This window comes from Oncorhynchus kisutch, linkage group LG21, assembly GCF_002021735.2.
Source record: "Oncorhynchus kisutch isolate 150728-3 linkage group LG21, Okis_V2, whole genome shotgun sequence".
Taxonomy (NCBI): Eukaryota; Metazoa; Chordata; class Actinopteri; order Salmoniformes; family Salmonidae; genus Oncorhynchus; species Oncorhynchus kisutch.
In genome coordinates, this window is record NC_034194.2 from 14331700 (window position 1) to 14355825 (window position 24126).

Sequence of the window (24126 nt, forward strand, 5' to 3'; positions counted from 1 at the left end):
CCAGTCTGCCAGGGGCCGCCAGCGCCGCCGGTCTGCCAGGGGCCGCCAGTCAGCCAGGGGCTGCCAGTGCCGCCGGTCAGCCAGGGGCCGCCAGAGCCCCTCAGCCCAGAGGCGCCAGAGCCCCTCAGTCCCGAGCTTCCTCCCCTCTGTCCCGAGCTGCCGCCCCTCTGTCCCGAGCTGCCCCTCTGTCTAGTGGGGTCATTTAGTAGGGTCGCCGTGGTTAGGAGGCCACGGAGGCGGACAATAAGGCGGACTAAGACGATGGTGAAGTGGGGTCCGCGTCCCGCGCCAGAGCCGCCACCGCGGACAGTCTGTTCATGTATAGTTTTCTTCATTAAAGAACCATGAATAGAAACCACGCTGCATTTTGGTCCGCCTCTCCTTCAAGTCAAGAAAACCGTTACAATAAAAAAAGACAGACTAAGGTTTGCAACAACACATGGGGACAAAGATTGTACTTTTTGGAGAAATGTCCTCTTGTCTGATGAAACAAAAATATAACTGTTTGACCATAATGACCATTGTTGTGTTTGGAGGAAAAAGTGGGATGCTTGCAAGCAGAAGAACACCATCCCAACTGTGAAGCACGGGGTGGCAGCATCATGTTGTGGGGGTGCTTTGCTGCAGGAGGGACTGGTGCACTTCACAAAATAGATGGCATCATGAGAGAGGAAATTTCAAGACATCAGTCAGAAAGTTAAAGATGGTCGCAAATGGGTCTTCCAAATGGACAATGACCCCAAGCATACTTCCAAAGTTGTGGCAAAATGGCTTAAGGACAACAAAGTCAAGGTCTTGGAGTGGGCATCACAAAGCCCTGACCTCAATCCTATAGAAAATTTGTGGGCAGAACTGAAAAAGCGTGTACAAACCTGACTCAGTTACACCAGCTCTGTCAGGAGGAATGGGCCAAAAAATCACCCAACTTATTGTGGGAAGCTTGTGGAAGGCTACCTGAAACGCTTGACCCAAGTTAAATCATTTATAGGCAATGCTACCAAATACTAATTGAGTGTATGTAAACTTCTGACCCACTGGGAATGTCATGAAAGAAATATAAGCTGAAATAAATCACTCTCTACTATTATTCTGACATTTCACATTCTTAAAATAAAGTGGTGATCCTAACTAAAACAGGGAATTACTAGGATTAAATGTCAGGAATTGTGAAAAACTGAGTTTAAATGTACTTGGCTAAGGTGTATGGAAACTTCCGACTTCAACTGTAGTACTGTACTCTAGCTTACTGTAGGCTATTTGAAATATAAAACAACTAATGTAGGCCTAAAATGAGCTTGTTTCAGATCTCCATCCCTGACCTAATCCACCCAGTTTGGTAGCCTAGTAGGGAGACCTTTCATTTAAACACACCTTGTTGTCATTGGTGAAATTACTATTATCAAATCCTTAGCAGCCTACTGTTGACATACAGCTATATCAAGAGGACAGATCAAGAACTGATTAATTGACATAGACTGTTTAAGATTTAGTAGGACTAACATCACTTTCTGTGAAAGACGGTATTAGTTTAACAGCTCTCTAACATGTCTGTTTCTATCCACGCAGCGACGCGCACTGAACAAACGCACACCGCACGTTTCTTTGCTGTCAAAGCATGTCTGGGCAAGAAAGTGTTCTCGCTTAGTTGACTAAACGCTGTAGCTAACTACCTTTGTCATAATGATGCCTTAGCTAAGGATCTAACTACAAAATAGTAGTGGCAATGTGCTTGACTAACACATACAGTTTTGGAAAATGTATTTGGCAAACAGCTCGTTCTCCATTTTCCCTAAACTTTTTCCTCACACATCAGTGGTATCAACCGACAAAGTGGAGAGCTGAGGGGGGGAGGAAAATAGTCCTCAGACTATGGAGAGCTGATTGGCTAAGTCGTCTGATTGGCTCAGCTTCAACTTCAGACGGTTCATTCAAAAATCACAATGCGCCAACTAGAAGCCTGTTGTTGCATATTTTCGGGTAGTTTTCCGTACCAGCGTACTTGAACCTCGAATTGTGTGCATGGTACGCAAAATGCGTGCAGGTTGGCAGGTCTGCATTTGAAACCAAATGATCACAGAGACAAAAAGCCTTTCAAATAGGTTATATGTTATGATTTCTTTCCTGGTAGGAAAGTGCTTTGAAATCGAAGTTCAGTGTTGTACAGACCTATTTCATTCGTCTCCTGCGATAGCAGGAGGCCAAACACGTGGAGAAAATGGGAAAATGCTTGATTCCACACAAAGCCTAATTGGACACACGAAGCACCCATTTTGGGATGAGACGAGAACCTAACACTATCTTTAAATGTTCTGTACTTTCTGCTCCATGCCAGAAAGTATGTGTAATTCTCCTCCCACGGTTTATTTTCTCAAAACACACCTAAACAACAACACGTTTCAACAGGCTTTAATGTATGGATTTCGAAAGAGCTAAGCTGATGATAGTTACACGCATACAACACCTAGACCTATGCACTGAGGGTGCAAAACATTAGGAACACCTGCACTTTCCATGACATGGACTGTCCAGGTGAATACAGGTGAACGCTATGATCCCTTATTGATGTCACTTGTTAAATTCAATCAGTGTAGGAGACAGGTTAAAGAAGGATTGTTAAGCCTTGAGACAATTGAGACATGGACATGTGCCATGTATCAAGAATGGTCCACCACCCAAAGGACATCCAGTCAACTTGAAGAGCATTAGAGTCAACATGGGCCAGCATCTCTGTGGAACGCTTTTGACTTCTAGTAGAGTCCAAGCCCCGACGAATTGAGGCTGTTCTGAGGGCAATATTAAGGTGTTCTTAATGTTTTGTATACTCAGTGTACATAGCCAACAACAATTGTATAAAATGAGGGAACACATATAGTGGTGAACTACAAAAGATCATTTACATTTTTCTAACACTGAGTAGTAAAAATATAAGAGAAACTGTTATCCAGACAATTTAGTACCATCGAGAATAATTGGGTGAGCAGATATGGGATCCTTTTTTAGCCAGCCTAATGAGAGTAATTTGATTTAAATAACATCAAAAAGGAAAGTGAGCTTATCCCTTGGTATTCAAGAGAAAAGTGTTATTCAGAACTTCTTCCTCATTCATTGGCACTGAATTTCTGTTGAAAAAAAATAAGTAGCTAGCTTACCTCTTAAAACTCTACCAAACAATCTTACCACCATACGGAGAGTGGTGTTCAGGGATTCTTCCCAACCCACACCTAAAATAAAGGTTGAACCAAGAAAAACAAAAACAGACCTTTGACCCCAGAAAGGGGATATCCACATGTTTTAGTGCTGCAGGCCACCAAGGATGATCGGCCGCAGCTTCAGAAGCACCATAAACAAATTGTGTGTGCAGACATTACAGTGTAATGGCACGGTGTAAAACATACTGTAGGTATGAGGATTGGCATTATATTCATGTAAGGTTGGTAGGCAACTTAAAAAGTGAACCTACTGCATCCGTGTGGGTTTTTCACACACAATACCAGTGGTGGTTTGGCACTCTGCAGTTCAGGTTTTCAACCATATCCTGGTCTAAAGACCGAAGTGAAAACGCAGCATACTAAGATAGCCCTAAAAAATATAGCTATGGGTTGTTTACCAACATGCAAAGGCTTGGATTTTCCATAGTGCTTGAGAAAGGCTTATTCTTTGTTTTCATCCAACCATGATTATTTTGAGAGCTTCGTGATTTGCTAAAACACAGGAGCTCCTTCCAGTGAAGCAAAAACTAAAACGCACCATGGCTGGTCATGTTGGTAGGTGTCAGACGCCAAAGCTATCTCCAACACCACCTCCAGACAGTCGAGCCAGCCCGGCCAAGCCCAGGCAGAGCCCTCTAAGCCCCTAGGCAAGCCCCCAGGCTCAAGGGCTGGACTTTGGGGCTGGGTTGGACATGCCAAACTAGACAGGAGCTGATCTGATTCAACAACACAGAAGTGCATGGGAAGCAGAGTGAGGGATAATGGAAAAAACATGGAAAACATCCCATAGTCTTTCAAAGGACTGTAAGATTATATGCTTTTGGTGAATATAACCACATAGGCATATAACCATATAAGCAGACTCCCCATGCTTTATAGTGACCATTAATCAAAGGTTTAAACGTAATGTAAATTAGACATGCAGTCAGTGCACACATGGCAGCCTTGGCCTCTTCAGGAACTCAAGCCAACCAAATAGGATATACTAGCTTTCCCCAGTTACTCATTTTAATGGCATGTCACATCTCACTATAAGACGACTATAATAATCCTACAAAAACAGCTAACTCTGATAAGCTGGCAATATACATCCACCAAAGCTACATGCACCTTACACAATACAACCTTTGGCTTAGTTCAGAGTCAAACAAAGATATATAGTCGGCAGATTTCAATCCAGGAGGCAGACTTTCCGATCCATAGTAGAAAATATTCTGCAAATTACAGAAAATCTGTCAGACTCAAGAATGTTGCCCTTTGGACAACATGTTGAATCTTACTTTGTTGGAGTTAAAAACACATTTAGAAGAAGATTGAGCGACAGTGGCGGTGTCTCAACACCAGACAAAAGCCATGGGATTGGCTCAAGCATCCATGTGAGCCGTTTGTTCCACTTAATGGGCTCTGGAGGGTGTGGAAGGCATAGTTAAACTTAAAGGCACTAGTCATTAAGGCTCTGCGTCTTTGTTGCGTCCTGCCTCGATGAACATAATTGACTTCTAACAATCCCCTCCCATTACCTGGTCCTCAAGGAGAGCCTAAAATTGGAACCAAATCTGATTTGAAACATTCTCAGGCTTCAGCGTGAAAAAAATTAAACATTGGCCTAAATTCCCCTCTTTCTCTGATTACCAGCTTTTCAGTAATTTCTCTAATTAAATACTTTCATCTTGAAATGACAAAAAAAAAAAGTTGGGAGGGATGCATTTTGGGTTCCTATTCTGAAACAACCTCAGACTCCTCAGGTTGTTCGGTTCTGCTTCCGACCGTGATTTCGAGACGTTTGTCTTTCGGGTCTCTGTAATTGCACCCACACTAAGCCTGGAGGGCCAACATCAACCCTTCCATTCATAAAGCTGCAACTGCCTCTTAGTGGCATATTGGGTTTATTAAAATGTTAAATCTGTATCCCAGCCACTTCCCAGCTAAAACATGCCATCTTTAGATTCCCACTTTCCATTCTTCTGACTAGCTTAGTCATATCATCAACCTGCAATTATTTCCTCCGTTCTCTCAGGCAGCGTGGCATTCTCAAATCACCGGGAACAAACAGAGGAGAGAGATTCATAAGAGACTAAATGTATCTGTCTCACCCAGACTGCGTCTTCCCCAGCACTCTAAAACTGAACTTGGGCAGCAAAGACAAGCACAGGGAAAATGTATGATGATTTTTGAGACAATTTGTGAGGGAAATTATGATGCTATAAATCATTGGGTTTTTTCTGAACTGCCCATTATAAGATTTAAAATGCCTTAATTGTATTTGTAGTCCTAGCCACCAGTCTACCAACTTTACCCATGAGAATAAATAGACTACGAAAAGCAGTAGGTATTTTGCACACCAGACATAAAAAAACATGATAAATGCAAAAGACCATTTCAAACAGATGGAAAAAGATTCAGCTATCAATTAGCCTAGATTTAAGACATTGGTCTTGTGCTTATTAATCAGAAACAAATTATAGCAGAGAGCAGATTTGATCTACAGCATGCCTGTATCCCATACTAAGATAACGGGGTAAACGGTTGGCACCATTGTCTATGTTGTGTGAGAATCCCAGTCATTATCATAGCAATTAAAAGGAATGAAAGTGAATTAGTCACGTCTGGAGAGAGAAGCTGCATATTCTTCTACAGTGTCAACCGCAGCGCTCTCTCCAGAGCCTTTCATTGACTCAGAATGCCACCACATCATAAAGTGGTTCAGGTGTGCTGTAATAATAACAATACTAATACATGTATTTGATATAGTGCTTTCATACAGAATCTCAGTCAATTGAGAAAAAAAATGAAAATGAACAAAAACAAATTCAGGGAGCTGGCAGTTCATGGGAGATGGTCTTCCACAGCTAGATGACGATGCAGTTCAGTAAAGGAGTAACTGGCTTGAGTGGAGGTTGGGTTGATGGTAAAGCCAGGGAGGGAGAACATCAGTCAGACAGGCATAGAACTTTTCACCAGGCACCGCTTTCTCTGAGGTTCACGGCTACTCCTCCTCTGTAGGTAGGCAGCACGGAGCATCCACCAACCGAAAGTGAAGCACGCACCTGGGTGATGCTTCGGCAGCTAAAAGCGCCTGAGAGACCACCACACCTCGGCAGTAAATCAGTAACAGTGTCCTACGAGGCAATGTATATGATGTGATCGATGCTTATTGTAAAAAGGCCAATGTTTATGCCATTTTGTTACAGGCCACAGGGTCACAACGCAAAACTGATGACAAGTACAATAGAGGGATCTTGAAGGTGTTTCACTTCTATCCCCGTGCAGAAAAACGATCTGTAAGACCTGGTACTCCTCCTTTCAAACCTCACAAGGTATTTCCAGTACACGTCTATTCATGTGCCTCTAGTCTAGGCATTATCTTACGTTAAAATGACACAGTATGCTTTTAGATAGGGAGGAATGAATCCTGACACACCAACAACAACAAAAATCATGGACCCAAATAAAAAATGAACACGTTGCCACTGTGTGGTCTACACGGCTTTCATGGTGAAAGTGTGATGGAGGGACTGGAGCCTGCAAAGTTTTTAAGTGTTGACTCCACCTCCTGCAAACTCTGTCATTTAAACTAAAGGGGTTTACCAAGGATGCCCAGTGGCTTGATTGACTTTCTTCTGCAGGCTGTAAAACTAAGAGTTGGAAATATGTCGGAGACAAAAAAAACGCACACACTATTTCGGGTTTTTCTAAACCTAAAACATCCTCGAGCCCATTTCAGTCTACTCCAGTAAAACTTGACCTGGCAAGGATTAACAGGTGCAAAACAGCTCAAAGACAAAGAGAAATACTGCAGATTAGGAGATAGACACACAACATATACAAAAGGAGCAATTTGAGGCACAGCTTCTGTATACAAAATCGAAGGCTATCTTGACACTGTGTGTAATAACAACGTCATTATTTCGGGAGTAGGCATTTCCTGCTAGCGTGACATCACAAAACACAGTTGCTAGACTCCAAAAGGCAGGTACTGTCAGTAAGAGTAGATACAGTGCCTAGTGAAAGTCAACACACCCCTTGCGCAATTCTCACATTTTGTCGCCTTAAAATGTCATCTTAAAAAGGGAGTACATTTAGATTTTTTCCCCTACAAATCTGCACAACCTGCTACACATTTTCAAAGTAAAATAAAAAGAATAAAACATTTTCTAAATTAATTTGAAAAAATATAAAAAATAAACATAATGATTTACGTATGTCTTCAAACCCCAGAGGTGGAAGCACCTTTGGCAGTGATTACAGCTGTGAATTATTTCGAATAACTCTGCACAACTCTTGTGGCAACACATTGTTGCCCAAAAACCCACATTGTTTTTGTCAAATTTGGTTAGGAAATGATTGATATGGACAAGCAACATCAAAAACTTGTCTCTGAATTTCAAACAGATTTAGGTCAGGACTGGGACTAGACCCCTTAGAAACAATCATCAACATCTCTTGGAAACCCATTCTGGTGTGTATTTGGCATTAACATTTGTGTAATTGTCCCACTGAAAAATACAATTCTATCCCAGGGTTAGGTATCCAGAAGACTGAGACAGGGTCTCTAACTTTTTACCTGGGTGTTGATCATTTATTTATTTGGATTCTGACAAACTCTCCAGTCCCTGCCTGTGACATGCATGCCCATAACATGATGTTGCCGCCACAATACTTGAAAATACAAGACATCTGCATTTTTTATTAAATTTTTTATGTTATTGTGAAAATGTTCCATACTTTTTCTTTCATTTTGAAAATGTGGAGCAGGTTGTGTAGATACATTTTTTATTCCTATTAAGATTTCATTTTAAAGGCAGAAAAATGTGACAAATGTGCAGGATAGACTTTCACAAAATAATTTGGAGGTGACAATGGACATTTGAGAACCAGACCGCCAGAGGTCTGAGGACAGAAACTAAACTCTGCCCTCTGGTGTACCCATCTTGCACTGTGGCTCAGTGGAGGCACAGTACTGCTATATGCACTCTACACCACACACAGTTTAAACAATTTAACTCTCCAGTAAATAAATGTCTATAAATGTAAGTAATGTTTACCAGAGTCCATTAAGCTGACATAGTGTATTGATTTTGCTACCACAATCTAACATTAAAATCCTGTTAAGAAAGCAACACATGTGTTTGCGTGTACAAGTCTGAAACTTCACTGTTGCCTGGAAGTTCCCTCAATAAGGACTCAATGGTCTGGGCCATTCACAGTGTTATTTACTGTTACAGACAGGGACTCCATGGGATGACAGGAGGAAAAAGCTCAAGTACAGACCGTCTTTAATTTTCCAGGGCAAAAATGCTCACTCTGTCAATAAAATTATTTTGGAGACAATGAATGTACTAAAGCCTTTCCCCAGCACCTTTATTTGAGCAGTCGAAAATATGCAGAACTGGGTAGAAGAGGGGAACACTTATGTTGTTTTTCTAATTCATCTATAAAAAAAACAGCAATTAAGATGTCAAAGACATCAAAGAATCAAAGTGAATACCCATATAGCTTTGTGCATTATTACGACTTGAACATTCGACCACATATACCCACAAATGCCAAAGAGTTCAGAAACAAAAAAGATAAAAACGTATCTTTAACTGAATTAAATCTAGTTCAGTCCTGCTCCATTGAGGATGGATGGATGAGGGAGGAGCTGTGGGGTTTTTGAAATGCTATGAGAGGACTATCATCCTGAAGTGACATGCCTTCTCTCTCGGAGGATATGGCACCCCTCATTAAAGCTGACATCACAACGGGGTGGGGCTTTTATACTAGGTAGATTCTGGGTGATGCTGGAGACAGATTTGGTATAAATACCCCATACCCAGTGGCCTGGGTAGCAGCAGCCAGACTAAGGACTATACAGTACCGTGCCAGGACAGTAGCCTCCCGACCCTCACTGATCTTTTGGAGCCTGCCTGCTGGTAAGTGTATCCTGCCCGCTGTCTCTAGTCTGCTCTCTGGGTGTATGTGAGTGTGGCCCTCTGTGCCTGGTGCTGTGAGGTGCAGAGTGCATTGGGCCATTGGGGAGGCAGTTGGGGTCTTGGGGGCATGGTTGAGGATCAGGTTGGGGCAGTAGGTACTGGTGGCATCTGGCCTCAAGTCGTCCTCATAGCAAGTGTCTTAGCTATCTATCGTTGTGATGAGATGATTCACTTGGCGAGGGAAGGGGATGACCCATACATGGGAGTCTGAATCTGACTTAGCTCTGGAAGTCTGACTAAAGATTTGGGGCCTGCAATGTTCCCTCCTGTGCTCGTTTCTTGTCATTCATTCTGTTCGTTTGTTGTTGCAGGCCCTGCTGTAGTGACAATAGAACTGCAAAGCTACTGTATGAGAAATACTACACTGCCGTCTCCTGTGTCTCTGTATGTTGAAGACCGTTCACATTTCAACATTCTGTTCTACATTTCTTTCTTGCAGGTTTAGCTTCACAGGATGGACCTCAGAGTGACAAGCGTTCTCCTCCTCCTGGTGGCCTTGGCCGTGGCAACACCAGAGAGATACTACCATGTACAGAAAGTAGCCAAGCAGCAGCAGCATTATCCTACCAAGAGCCATGTCCAAAGTAAGTCTCAACGTATTCATGTCTATTTGCACGCTGATGTTCCCGAAGATAATTCTGTATCAGCTTTAAGGTACATTCTCTTGGTGAAAGGTTTATGGAAGGTTTCATTCATTACAATTCTAGACTGTACTGGAGGTTTGTCATTTGGGCCAGGAGGTTTTCTTGGCCACCTAATAGCCGTCAGTGCCAAAAGGAAAATACTGGGTGCAAGTACACCCCAAATGTCAAACTGGAAGATACTTGGCTGTTTTGAATTCCATATAGCTTTAACAAATGTATTTAAGCACAGCATGGTAAAAAAATAAATATAAATATAAATATATATATGGACAAATAAACATATCAAAATGAAAAAGTGAAATCAATGTAAAACAGCAAAATATGCAGCATAATTTTACATTTAAAAAAACGTTAATTACTGTGGAAGTTAATTACTACCAAAACACTCACAGTATTAAATCTCGACATACTTACCTTATGAAACACGATTGATAGTACATTATCCTTTACAGGGGAACAAGTCAATTAAACAGACTTATTGATGCATTCTGAGGCAATGTCTCAGTCCAAATTGTTGAGGGTTTTCACCTGCCCATAGATGTCGTGACAAATTGGAAACCGTGGACCAATGCATCCTTCCACAGCTCCCAAGAGAGGACACAGTCATTCATCAACAGAAAGTGGATCATAAAAATATGATTACAGTAGTTAAGATAATAACCATTCTCCTGCAACAACGCTGACAGTCAGATCACAGAGGTTCTGTAGCAGTGAGAGCCAGGGGCAATTATCGCTTCTGTACGCCTCATAAAAAGAGCACCCAACGCACCAGTTAAATGTCGCTAGCTTCCACAGAACACTGCTTTCCAGATTCCATGTCACTCTTGACAAATATTGAAATATCCTAACAAGATATCCTACTATCCTCTCTTCAGGAGAAAGCTCAGAAGACAGCGGGGAAAAAGTATAGAGAGTAAGAGAGTGGGGCTTGACAAAATGGCAGAGATGGGACCATTCGGTCAAGAATACGGTCCGGAGACGAGGGTTGTCGCTCAACCAGACTACGTCACTCAGTAGCTTTGCTTAAGATGTTTCGATGCATTTTCTTTATTTATTATTATGGCCTCTGACAGAAATACAAAACTTTCCCACACGTCAACAATGCAAACAGATGTTACTGGGCACACCCAAACAAACCGCTTTGTAGTGCTTAAATTGTCCCAGACACGTCTCAAAACAAATGCCCTACAGTAGAGTAGACACAAATGCAAATCATCTTAAATATGCTGTAAGACATTAAAAAGTGCCATCCTCAGGATGTATAATGTGAGAGCCATGGCATGGCCTATATATAGAACGGTATGGTTTGAGGCTGTCAATAGACATAGGATCTAGGCCTAACTAGACAAGTCAAGGTTGAACAGCTGGCTATGCCACAGTGTTGTCACCTTCCAGTTTCTGAGGAGGTTTGACTTGGCTGCCAAACTGTCCAGTTTTGTCACTTTCTGTTTTTCCTCAGGTTTCAAACCTACTCCTCAGTGGCTTTCAAATTACAGCCTTGTCTGGCCATTTTGTTATCAAAGTGCTATTCCAAAACAGGAAAAGGCAAACACTTTATGTGCTTTTCTACAAATCATCAGTCAATTAAACTTCAGTCACTTTAGCTAAATGTTTCCTACTGACTTCTGTAGTAGTACCTTACACCATGGCACTACTATACCACACATTACTTGAGCAGCAACAGCCTTGCCAGTAAATTATAAAATCACTTTTAATAATACAATTTATACATGAATTGATAAAAACTGATAATAACTGCTAGTGCCTTGAAGTTTTATATCTAATAGGAAACTCTGTTTCAAAGGTCAATGTCCCTTTACCAACGTCCGTCAAAAAGGGGGCAGGGTCATCAACTCGGTGATGCAGCCAAGCTACAGCATAAGGCAAATACTGACCACTATGGACTGAATTCTGATATCTGAACAGTGGTAAAATGCCACAGACTTGACACAAATAGCTCAAGCGAACAGATTAATGGTTATACAAAATGTTAGGCATAATATGCAACAAACAACATGGCTTCGGGAAAGTTATTGATATAGGCAAAGGCGTGGAGGTATTGTGGGCTAACCGCTCAAAGACACAGGGATAAAAGTAGCCCTTCAGAATTTCACGACCTAGGCCAGAGTTCAAGGCGATGCACATACGTCAACTGGAGGACCACTAACCATAAACACGCACTACAGACAACTTGTGAAATTAAAGGGTTCAACATAGCGTGGGCAAATGAAACTAAAATAACTGGCTACAGTAGTCTAATGTGGTCTCAATATGCTGAGCACTGTACAAGGACCCCAGTGTTTATATGAACATATTCTCGGACCACTGGTGCTGTCAAAATGACCCTGGGAAAAGCAGTCAGTGCCCGCAAACTCCCTCCATAATCACAGAGCCTACATCCCCTCGGTTGTTTAAATCTCATTGTGGTGTTTTAGAGTGGAATACCAAAGCAGAGGTAACTCAAGGAACCAATTGACAAGCCGAGTTGTCCCCCCCCCTCCCCCGATGCTATATGTTTGCAACAGGACTCAATAGGACACAACAACCATGACTGGATCAATACGTGTAACAACTGGTGCATGGCAGAGTTGTTCATCCACACCCATACAAATAGGGCGCAGATATCAGTCATCAGCTTTTCAAAACATCTAAGATCCATTTGGGGCATCGCCGAGAAAACGTCAATATATCTTTCCATTCAAATTCAAAATGAAATAGACAAATGTTTCAGATGCACCCCGAATGAAAACAGGACTACATGAATACTCTGTTAACAGATAACGTACTTGGATAAATTCATCTTGACTGAAACCTAATGATCTACTCTGGAAAAACGGACAAACTTAATGAAATGAAAAAAAGATATCCTAAAATCTAAACCAATTACAGTTAACTGCAGTTGTTACCTGCATCTTAGGTAATTACGCTTATCCATTTCCACAGCTGTTTCAGGTGAGCCAGGTATTCCCGGATCCCCTGGTGAGCCAGGACCTATGGGCCCCCCTGGGCCTCCCGGCAATAACGGCGTGGGACATCAAGGACAACAGGGCCCACCCGGGGCCCCCGGACCCGCTGGCTACTCCGCAGCTGGCAAGCCTGGCAATCCAGGTGGTCCCGGGAAACCAGGTAGTAACGGAATGCCCGGTGAGAAGGGCCATACTGGCGCACCTGGAGCCATGGGTCCAAGAGGATCACCCGGTTCCGCTGGAAGCCCAGGACCTGCTGGATACTCTTCTGCTGGCAAACCTGGCCCACACGGTCTGCCCGGAGGCATGGGGCCAAGGGGTGAGAGTGGACTTAAAGGGCATCCAGGTATCCCTGGTCTGCAAGGACAAAAGGGAGAGAGGGGAGTTGGTATTCCTGGGGCACCAGGTGCAAACGGCCAAGTGGGCCCAATGGGACCCTCTGGTATGCCAGGGCAACCCGGAGTTGGTAAGTCTGGTGCCACTGGATACCCTGGGGAGCCTGGGAAGTCAGGTACTCCAGGTAGGGATGGAGCTCCAGGAGCTATGGGTCAGCCAGGGCCAAAGGGCCACAATGGAAACCCTGGGGTAGGAGCGCCAGGAAAATCAGGTGAGAATGGCAGTCCAGGTATGCCTGGAAATATGGGACCTAAAGGTCCCCAGGGACATGCCGGACAACCAGGTGCACCTGGCTTACCAGGAGTTGGTAAACCAGGAGCTAATGGCATGACAGGTGACAGAGGATCCCCCGGTACATCAGGAACCACCGGTCAGAAAGGAGAGCCAGGGCCAACAGGTTACACTGGGGCAACAGGTGGTACTGGCCTTATGGGTCCAGCTGGGCCACAGGGTGCTAGAGGATTCCAGGGAGAACCAGGTGTGCAGGGATCTAAAGGAGATGTCGGCATGCTGGGAGCTCCAGGGGCAAAGGGAACCAAGGGGGATCAGGGACATCAGGGTTACGCAGGGAAGGCAGGTATCCCCGGGGCAGCAGGCCCTCCTGGTGCAACCGGCGCTACAGGACATCAGGGTAACAAGGGAGCTCAGGGCCATGCTGGCTCTCCTGGTCAGCCAGGTTCAAATGGGCTTGCAGGAGCAAAGGGACACCCAGGCACACCTGGAGGCCCAGGGAAACCAGGCGAGAGCGGCATCCCAGGGACAAGAGGACCAGTGGGGCCTTCAGGTCCAGCAGGTCAAGCAGGTCTTAGGGGTCATGCAGGTCTTCCCGGCGCACCCGGCCCAGCTGGCCAGATGGCCAAGGGAATGTCTGGTCCTATGGGTCCACCTGGAGCTCCTGGTTCCAGAGGTAACGATGGTAACCCAGGTGCTATGGGACCTCCTGGCCTACCTGGTCCCCCTGGTGAGATGGTCTACCATCACGAGAAGAGCATGCCCATCAAGTCCCATGAGATTATGATGCCTCATGAGATGATGAAGGCCCCTATGTCCGCCTTCAGCGCGGTTCTGACGGTGGCTTACCCATCAGCGGGTTCACCCGTTCCATTCAACCAGATTATTTACAATGGGGAGCAGCACTATGACCCCCAGACTGGCATCTTCTCCTGCCAGGTACCAGGTCTCTACTACTTCTCCTACCATATGCATGTTAACGGTGCTAATGCATTGGTGGCACTGTACAAAAATGGTGAGCCAATCATGTTCTCATACGATGAGTACAACAAGGGCTTCTTGGATCAGTTGTCTGGCAGCACTGTACTTATGCTGAATGCCCATGACCAGGTCTACATTCAGGTCCCTGATGAGGAGACCAATGGTGTCTTCGCTGCCGATAATGTTCACTGCTCTTTCTCTGGGTTCCTGATTGCCTCAACGTGATACAATCACTAATAACAGCTTAAAAGAAACTACCTAAAGAAATAGTTCAGTTTGTAACTTCCATCGAGATTGGGTTGTCATTGTAGAATAAAAGATTGATGTAATATTCCACAAGTTAATTTGTCATTGAAAAGGCTGAAAAGGCAAGAGCAGCAATTCTCTCAAGTTTTCTATTAAGAAGGGCTTTCGGTTCATGGAGGCATTTAAATTAAATGAGAAGAAGAATATAATTTAGGAATTCAATTGTTTGTCATCACTATTCCCTTTCCCAGTATATGAACAAGTATTCAGCAAACAATGATCAAAGAATACAAACCAGTCTGAATAATTCACAAAATGGTGCTCTTTGACTGCCTGTAACATTTACAGCAGATTTTTTGTTGTTGTTTTCAAAGTCTTTAATAAATATCTTGTAATATACATGCAAAGGAAATCATGCTTGTTTTTTAAGGCAATGTTGTAAGTCAGATCGCAACACCTTTAACAAACCAGCCGTGTGATATTGCAACACACAAGATGAAAAACGGTCACAAAAAAAGTATTATGTCAAAAACAACTCTATGCCTGAGGATGCATTATGCTATGTTCAACTTATTGATCAAAGTAAAAGAATAAAGTCTTATTTCTGAAACTGACGGCGTTGTCTTTTCTTTTCTGTGTCAGTCTACAGTACAAAACTGAAAACCTTGTTTTGAGTTGGACTATTTCAGCCCACTGATATGGCCAATTTGAAATAGTGATTTCTGATATGGTCCACTGTTTCAACAACTGAAAGTGATTTGATTATAATAAGCATACCTTTGAATGCAGATGTGTTGTAATTGTGGTCGATGGCAGCAACAATGTCTTTCCAGAAGTCTGAATTCACCTCGTTCCCACGCTGTTGACAAAAACAAAATCATGTTCTTGAAAGGAGATACAATTTGGAGAAGATTTTTTTTTTTAAACATATTCATTATCTATTCATAACTCACTTAAAAACTTTTACATTTTTACCTTACGCAACATATCCACAACCCTTCCACAGAGAAGAGCCCCGGGTAGATCAAAATAGTTGTCATAAAAATAGTACTTTGCTGCAGAGAATAAAACACAACATATTTATTGTAAGAAACAATCCAATCAATAATCACTCTTTAGTCTTTCACATATACATTTTTTTTAACTGCATAGCAAAAATAAAGCAAAAACTGCTTTCACAATGTGGATGGGACACAGAGATTCAAGATTACAGACTTACTAGATTTGGTAAATGAGGTATTAAGGGTATTAAAGTTCTTCCATTCCCTTTTTGAACCATAATGTTTAATGATCTCTTCTGTGCTGAGGTTATTGGTCCCATGGGTTGCTCTGATGAAAACAGGTTTAAAAATCAGGGGTTTTAATTCATTTGCGGTGGAAAGAGGAGTAACAAAAAGGCATGCCCAAATATTGTACATTGATACAAACACTTAAAAACAGGCATTTTTCCCCCCTATCAATATAAAAAGGAACCCAATATCAGAGCGTGTAGTTGACTGTATCATTTACTGTTACCCTACCGTAAAACGGTTCCATCTTCAGCCAACTTAACCAAGTTTCCATCCTCAAGGTCTACCACTAAGCCTTTGAAACTGGACATACAGAACACACATTTCATAGTGGTCACTGGCAAACGACAAGCGTGTTGATCAATCTCCTATGCTAAGCAATAACAATAAGAATCTGTATTGATATTCCCCAGAGCACCGTGCATTCATCCAATGCCTTTCATTTTTTGAAAATGCCCTTTATCTAACCTGAAAATGGGGTAGTCATTCACAGCAGTGGAATGATGCATGCAGGTAGTCTGAAATATTACAGCCTATTGAACAATGTGTTTTCTGCAGTCGTTCTGCTGCTGCTGCTTGTGACTCACCAGAAATCCCAGGAAGCAGGGGTCAATATAAGAAGGTCCTTGTCATAGTCTTTATGCTCTACCAGATACCTGGTAAAGCTCTCATAGATCAGCTGCAAAGAAGCACAAATATATAAGGTCTCACTTGCATTCTATTCTATCCACAGGTGGGGTTGAACATTCAGTGACACTGAACCTTTATGTTTGTATGATACATAAACACTGTGCTGTATTGACAACTACCGTGATGGAGCTGGCATACACTGTAAACCTATTTATAAAGTCACGGCTTCAATGTCATGTATGTGTTCCTGACAGAGAGGATGCCGTTGGGTTTCTGCAGCTGGCAGTCAGATGTCACACAGACTCAGCTGTGACTCTGGCTGGACTGCTGGCTAATTTGTTGTTGCATATTGCTTATAAATCAAATGTACGCATGCTATAAACACATACTATACGGTGTTGTTAGGTAGGTAGTTAGACGTTGCATTGTAACAATGTCGTTTTTGGGGGCGCATGCATCGCAACTGCAATGTTTACCATATTAACACCATGTAGCTAGGATGTATGTATTCTATTCCATTCGTTCCATCATACATTGTGAGTATTAGCTATTGATCAAATGCAGCGAGCCATGAACGACTAACTTAACACTACCAGCTGGAAAGGATGGTTTATGTTGAATGCCAGCGTTAGTATACTTAGTAGCTAGCCAGTCGGCTAGCTATTGTTACAGTATCATATTGTCAGAAATCACAAGGACAGCCCGTGAGCTATAAATAAACTCACCCTAGAGGTCTCCTTCAAATGGTACCGACAGAGAGTGTGGTCCAAATCAAAACCAATTACATCACAATCTGAAAGGGAAAAATATTCGCTCATTTTAACGAGGGCGCTAGAAACAATCGAAACCAAGGATATTGTACTGTTGGCTACACACGCCTGCACACTGTATCTGTCAATGTCGAATCTGTACCCTCCAATATATTTGTTCCTACGGCAACACGTGGGTTGCTGTTACAAGGGGATGCTTTACAGAATGTCTCCAATAACCAGGCACTGTCGTACACATATAGTAATTGAAGGTCTACGAATTGTTCATTCATTGTTTGACATTCCGCATCAACCGCAATAATGATATAAGGTGGAGGTGCGCAGAACGTGCACAAAAGGTTTGTGCCCGAAGCTTCCGGTCAGGGTGTACCGTAGTACGTCAAATAAATGTGCATAGGTATTCGAAGAGCGGGGCTTTTCTGATAGGGTCCACACATATCCTAGACCATTTGAAGTTCTCAAAAAGTTGTAGCCTTAATTATTTATGCTAGTTAATTAACTAAACTAAAAGCCTAACATTTTGCCCACACATATGGATAGGCCTAGCCCAAGAATCTACTCTTAAAGCTAGAATCCTTAGTTGCTTAAACAATGTTTGTAAATAACATAAACAAACACTGTATATACTCAAAACACAGTTAAAACTATAATTTTGATATAATGGATGGTCAGTTCTTGCATCCAAAGAGCTGTCAATTAATTTGAGAGTGGTTACATTTCTAGCATGTATCAGATTTATACCAAAACAGAGGCGGGGTGCGCTTTTACCATTTTTACCAGAACCATTACCTCCAAGCGGTCGGGTAGGCTGATTGGAGTGTTTATCAGATTGGATAAAAAATGTATAATAAATAATATTATTATTATTATTCTAAAACCAAAGTTACACCCCTGATTATTATAGTCCTAATTACATCCCAATGAAAATTCAATGTGTGATTAGGAAACACCTGAGGATTTCCGAAATATATAATGTGTTGGATACAGTCAAATCAAATGTATTTATATAGCCCTTCTTACATCAGCTGATATCTCAAAGTGCTGTATAGAAACCCAGCCTAAAACCCCAAACAGCAAGAAATGCAGGTGTAGAAGCCCGGTGGCTAGGAAAAACTCCCTAGAAAGGACAAAACCTAGGGAGAAACCTAGAGAGGAACCAGGCTATGAGGCGTGGCCAGTCCTCTTCTGGCTGTGCCGGGTGGAGATTATAACAGAACATGGCCAAGATGTTCAAATGTTCATAAATGACCAGCATGGTCAAATAATAATAATCACAGTAGTTGTTGAGGGTGCAACAAGTCAGCACCTCAGGAGTAAATGTCAATTGGCTTTTCATAGCTGATCATTAAGAGTATCACTACCGCTCCTGCTGTCTCTAGAGAGTTGAAAACAGCAGGTCTGGGGACAGGTAGCACGTCCGGTGAACAGGTCAGGGTTCCATAGCCGCAGGTAGAACAGTTGAAACTGGAGCAGCAGCACGGCCAGGTGGACTGGGGGCAGCAAGGAGTCATCATGCCAGGTAGTCCTGAGGCATGAACCTAGGACTCAGGTCCTCCGAGAGAGAAAGAAAGAAAGAGAGAAAGACAGAATTAGAGAGAGCATACTTAAATTCACACAGGACACCGAATAAGACAGGAGAAGTACTCCAGATATAACAGACTGAGCCTAGCCCCCCGACACATAAACTACTGCAACATAAATACTGGAGGCTGAGACAGGAGGGGTCAGGAGACACTGTGGCCCCATCAGATGATACCCCCGGACAGGGCCAAACAGGCACGATATAACCCCACCCACTTTGTCAAAGCACAGCCCCCACACCACTAGAGGGATATCATCAACCACCAACTTACCATCCTGAGACCAGGCTGAGAATAGCCCACAAAGATCTCCGCCACAGCACAACCCAAGGGGGGGCGCCAACCCAGACAGGAAGATCACGCCAGTGACTCAACCCACTCAAGTGACGCACCCCTCCTAGGGACGGCATGGAAGAGCACAAGTAAGACAGTGACTCAGCCCCTGTAATAGGGTTAGAGGCAGAGAATCCCAGTGGAGAGAGGGGGACCGGCCAGGCAGAGACAGCAAGGGCGGTTCATTGCTCCAGAGCCTTTCCATTCACCTTCACACTCCTGGGCTAGACTACACTCAATCATATGAACTACTGAAGAGATGAGTCTTCAGTAAAGACTTAAAGGTTGAGACCGAGTCTGCGTCTCTCACATGGGTAGGCAGACCATTCCATAAAAATGGAGATCTATAAGAGAAAGCCCTGCCTCCAGCTGTTTGCTCAGAAATTATAGGGACAATTAGGTGGCCTGCGTATTGTGACCGTAGCGTACGTGTAGGTATGTACGGCAGGACCAAATCGGAAAGATAGGTAGGAGCAAGCCCATGTAATGCTTTGTAGGTTAGCAGTAATACCTTGAAATCAGCACTTGCCTTAACATGAAGCCAGTGTAGGGAGGCTAGCACTGGAGTAATATGATCTAATATTTTGGTTCTAGTCAGGATTCTAGCAGCCGTATTTAGCACTAACTGAAGTTTATTTAGTGCTTTTATCCAGGTAGCCGGAAAGTAGAGCATTGCAGTAGTCTAGCCTAGAAGTAACAAAAGCATGGATACGTTTTTCTGCATCATTTTTGGACAGAAAGTTTCTGATTTTTGCAATGTTACGTAGATGGAAAAAAGCTGTCCTTGAAACAGTCTTGATATGTTCATCAAAAGAGAGATCAGGGTCCAGAGTAATGCCGAGGTCCTTCACAGTTTTATTTGAGACAACTGTACAACCATCAAGATGAATTGTCAGATTCAACAGAAGATCTCTTTGTTTCTTGGGACCTAGAACAAGCATATCTGTTTTGTCCGAGTTTAAAAGTAGAAAGTTTACAGCCATCCACTTCCTTATGTCTGAAACACAGGCTTCTAGCGAGGGCAATTTTGGGGCTTCACCATGTTTCATTGAAATGTATAGCTGTGTGTCATCCGCAGAGCAGTGAAAGTTAACATTATGTTTTCGAATGACATCCCCAAGAGGTAAAATATATAGTGAAAGCAATAGTGGTCCTAAAACGGAACCTTGAGGAACACCGACATTTAGAGTTGATTTGTCAGAGGACAAGCCATTCACAGAGACAAACTGATATCTTTCCGACAGATAAGATCTAAACCAGGCCAGAACTGGTTTAGAATGTGATGATCGATGGTATCAAAAGCAGGACTAAGGTCTAGGAGCACGAGGACAGATGCAGAGCCTCGGTCTGACGCCATTAAAAGGTAATTTACCACCTTCACAAGTGCAGTCTCAGTGCTATGGTGGGGTCTAAAACCAGACTGAAGCATTTCATATACATTGTCTTCAGGAAGGCAGTGAGTTGCCGCGCAACAGCTTTTTCAAAATATTTTGAGAGGAATGGAAGATTCGATATAGGCCGATAGTTTTTTATATTTTCTGGGTCAAGGTTTGTCTTTTTCAAGAGAGGCTTTATTACTTCCACTTTTAGTGAGTTTGGTACACATCCGGTGGATAGAGAGCCGTTTATTATGTTCAACATAATAGGGCCAAACACAGGAAGCAGCTCTATCGGTAGTTCAGTTGGAATAGGGTCCAGTATGCAGCTTGAAGGTTTAGAGGCCATTATTATTTTCATCATTTTATCTAGAGATATAGTACTAAAACACTTGAGTGTCTCCCTTGATCCTAGGTCCTGGCAGAGTTGTGCAGACTCAGGACAACTGAGCTTTGGAGGAATACGCAGATTTAAAGAGGAGTCCGTAATTTGCTTTCTAATGAACATGATATTTTCCTCAAAGAAGTTCATGAATGTATTACTGCTGAAGTGAAAGCAATCCTCTCTTGGGGAATGCTGCTTTTTGGTTAGCTTTGCGACAGTATCAAAAATAAATTTGGGATTGTTCTTAGTTTCCTCAATTAAGTTGGAAAAATAGGATGATCGAGCAGCAGTGAGGGCTCTTCGATACTGCACGGTACTGTCTTTCCAAGCTAGTTGGAAGACTTCCAGTTTGGTGTGGCACCATTTCCGTTCCAATTGTCTGGAAGCTTGCTTCAGAGCTCGGGTATTTTCTGTATACCAGGAAGCTAGTTTCTTATGACAAATGTTTTTTGTTTTTAGGGGTGCAACTGCATCTGGGTTATTGCGCAAAGTTAAATTGAGTTCCTCAATTAGGTGGTCTGTAATGGATCTCGTCCTCCTCTTCTGAGGAGGAGTAGCGAGAAGGATCGGAGGACCAATTTGCAGCGTGGTAAGTGTTCATGATGTAATATTTAATGAATCAAACTGAACACTGAAATACAAAAAAAATAAAGTGAACGAACGAAAACCGAAACAGTCCTGTCTGGCGACATACACAAAGACAGAAAATAAACACCCACGAAACACAGGTGGAAAAAGGCTACCTAAGTATGATTCTCAATCAGAGACAACTAACGACACCTGCCTCTGATTGAGAACCATACTAGGCCGAACACAGAAACCAACATAGAAAAACAAACATAGACTGCCCACCCCAACTCACGCCCTGACCATACTAAAACAAAGACAAAACAAAGGAACTAAGGTCAGAACGTGACATGGTCAACTGATTTTTGTCTTCTGACCTCCTTGGGTAGGCAGAGGGAGTCTGGAAGGACATCAATGAATCTTTGGGTTGTCTGAGAATTTATAGCACGACTTTTGATGCTTCTTGGTTGGGGTCTGAGCAGATTCTTTTTTGCGACTGCAAACGTAATAAAATGGTGGTCCGATAGTCCAGGATTATGAGGAAAAACATTAAGATCCACAACATGTATTCTATGGGACAAAACTAGGTCAAGAGTATGACTGTGACAGTGAGTAGGTCCAGAGACATGTTGGACATGTTGGCTCCGAAACCCTTTTGGAGTGGGTCTGTGTACTTTTCCATGTGAATATTAAAATCACCAAAAAGTTGAATATTATCTGCTATGACTACAAGGTCCAATAGGAATTCAGGGAACTCAGTGAGGAAAGCTGTATATGGCCCAGGAGGCCTGTAAACAGTAGCTATAAAAAGTGATTGAGTTGGCTGCATAGATATCATGACTAGAAGTTCAAAAGATGAAAACATCTTTTTTTTTTTTTGTAAATTGAAATTTGCTATCGTAAATCTTAGCAACACCTTCGCCTTTTCGGAATGCACGGGGGATATGGTCACTAGTGTAACCTAGAGGTGAGGCGTCATTTAACATAGTAAATTCATCAGGCTTAAGCCATGTTTCAGTCAGGCCAATCACATCAAGATTATGATCAGTGATTAGTTAATTGACTATAACTGCCTTTGAAGTGAGGGATCTAACATTAAGTAGCCCTATTTTGAGATGTGAGGTATCACGATCTCTTTCAATAATGGCAGGAATGGAGGAGGTCTTTATACTAAGCATCGCCATGTTTAGTTTTGCCCAACCTAGGTCCAGGCACAGACACGGTCTCAATGGGGATAGCTGAGCTGACTACACTGACTGTGCTAGTGGCAGACTCCACTAAGCTGGCAGGCTGGCTAACAGCCTGCTGCCTGGCCTGCACCCTATTTCATTGTGGAATAGGTGTGCATTAAGGAAAGTGTTCAGACCCCTTGACTTTCACGTTACAATATTATTCTAAAATAAAATCTCCTTATCAATCTACACACAATAACCCATAATGACAAAGCAAAAACATGCTTTTAAGAAATGTACACTACCGTTCAAAAGTTAAGGGTCACTTAGAAATGTCCTTGTTTTTGAAAGAAAAGCACATTTTTTGTCCATTAAAATAACATAAAATTGATCAGAAATGCAGTGTAGACATTGTTAATGTTGTACATGACTACTGTAGCTAGAAACAGATGATTTTTAATGGAATATCTAGATAGGCATACAGAGGCCCATTATCAGCAACTATCAGTTCTGTGTTCCAATGGCACGTTGTGTTAGCTAATCCAAGTTTATCATTTTAAAAAGCTAATTGATCATTAGAAAAACATTTTGCAATTATGTTAGCACAGCTGAAAATGGCTGTGCTGATTAAAGAAGCAATAAAACTGGCCTTCTTTTAACTAGTTGAGTATCTGGAGCATCAGCATTTGTGGGTTCGATTACAAGCTCAAAATGGCCAGAAACAAAGACCTTTCTTTTGAAACTCATCAGTCTATTCTTGATCTGAGAAATGAAAGCTATTCCATGCGAGAAATTGCCAAGAAACTGAAGATCTTGTACAATGCTGTGTGTAGCTCCCTTCAGTAACCACGAGCACAACCGTTCCTTGATTTTAACTGGCGGCTTTATTCTGTAGTTTTAGTCAGAATTATCACTTTCCGTGAGAACTATAAAGTAAATGAAAATACAGTTAAGCACACTCTTACAACCTTATCTTACGAGTGACTTATTAGCTTGGTATAACTCTGAAGTGCTTACATACATAAACAGTTTAGCCGGAGCTATAACAGTATCAGATTAAACACATGAATAAAGGAAAAATACCTCATTGGCTGCTTATTACAGAAGAGAGGAAATCAAACTTCACACTTATTATTCCTGGCATGAATTCACACTTCATCCTTAATTATTATAACGTCACCATCATAACATACACGCTTCAACTTTTACGAACTACACCCGATGACATGAAAACTTAGCTAACACATCGCGGGATTGCCTTCCCTCCAAAGGTGTGTTGCTACAATAATGTCCCTGTTACAACAGTTATTAGCTACGTAGTTCCGCTTGTTTGATCATTTAGCGAACACGTAAACAATTCAAACAAAAAAATGACA

General features: G+C 42.5%; 2 protein-coding genes across 2 annotated transcripts in view; one reads left to right on the plus strand and one right to left on the minus strand.

The window, feature by feature from the left end:
• The window catches only part of LOC109866463 (5'-nucleotidase domain-containing protein 1-like), a 54244-nt gene extending 36510 nt beyond the window's left edge, over positions 1-17734 (minus strand). The window contains exons 1-6 of the mRNA XM_020455148.2: positions 17293-17734; positions 16525-16616; positions 16169-16240; positions 15868-15977; positions 15624-15703; positions 15426-15507 (exon numbers count right to left, since the gene is read on the minus strand). Of these exons, the coding sequence (XP_020310737.1) occupies positions 15426-15507; positions 15624-15703; positions 15868-15977; positions 16169-16240; positions 16525-16616; positions 17293-17385 (529 nt within the window). The 5' untranslated portion in view covers positions 17386-17734. The remainder of the gene's footprint in view (positions 1-15425; positions 15508-15623; positions 15704-15867; positions 15978-16168; positions 16241-16524; positions 16617-17292) is intronic.
• LOC109866462 (collagen alpha-1(X) chain) lies at positions 8999-15262 on the plus strand. The gene is made up of 3 exons (XM_020455147.2): positions 8999-9124; positions 9624-9768; positions 12772-15262. The coding sequence occupies exons 2-3, from the start codon at positions 9639-9641 to the stop codon at positions 14625-14627; spliced, it is 1986 nt and encodes a 661-aa protein (XP_020310736.1). The 5' UTR covers positions 8999-9124; positions 9624-9638; the 3' UTR covers positions 14628-15262.
• Positions 17735-24126: the final 6392 nt, after the last annotated feature.

Coding starts and splice junctions, on each gene's coding strand:
- LOC109866462 (XM_020455147.2), top strand. CDS start 9,639: ATGGACCTCAGAGTGACAAGCGTTCTCCTCCTCCTGGTGGCCTTGGCC. Junction 9,769..12,771: donor TACCAAGAGCCATGTCCAAA/GTAAGTCTCAAC, acceptor CCATTTCCACAG/CTGTTTCAGGTGAGCCAGGT.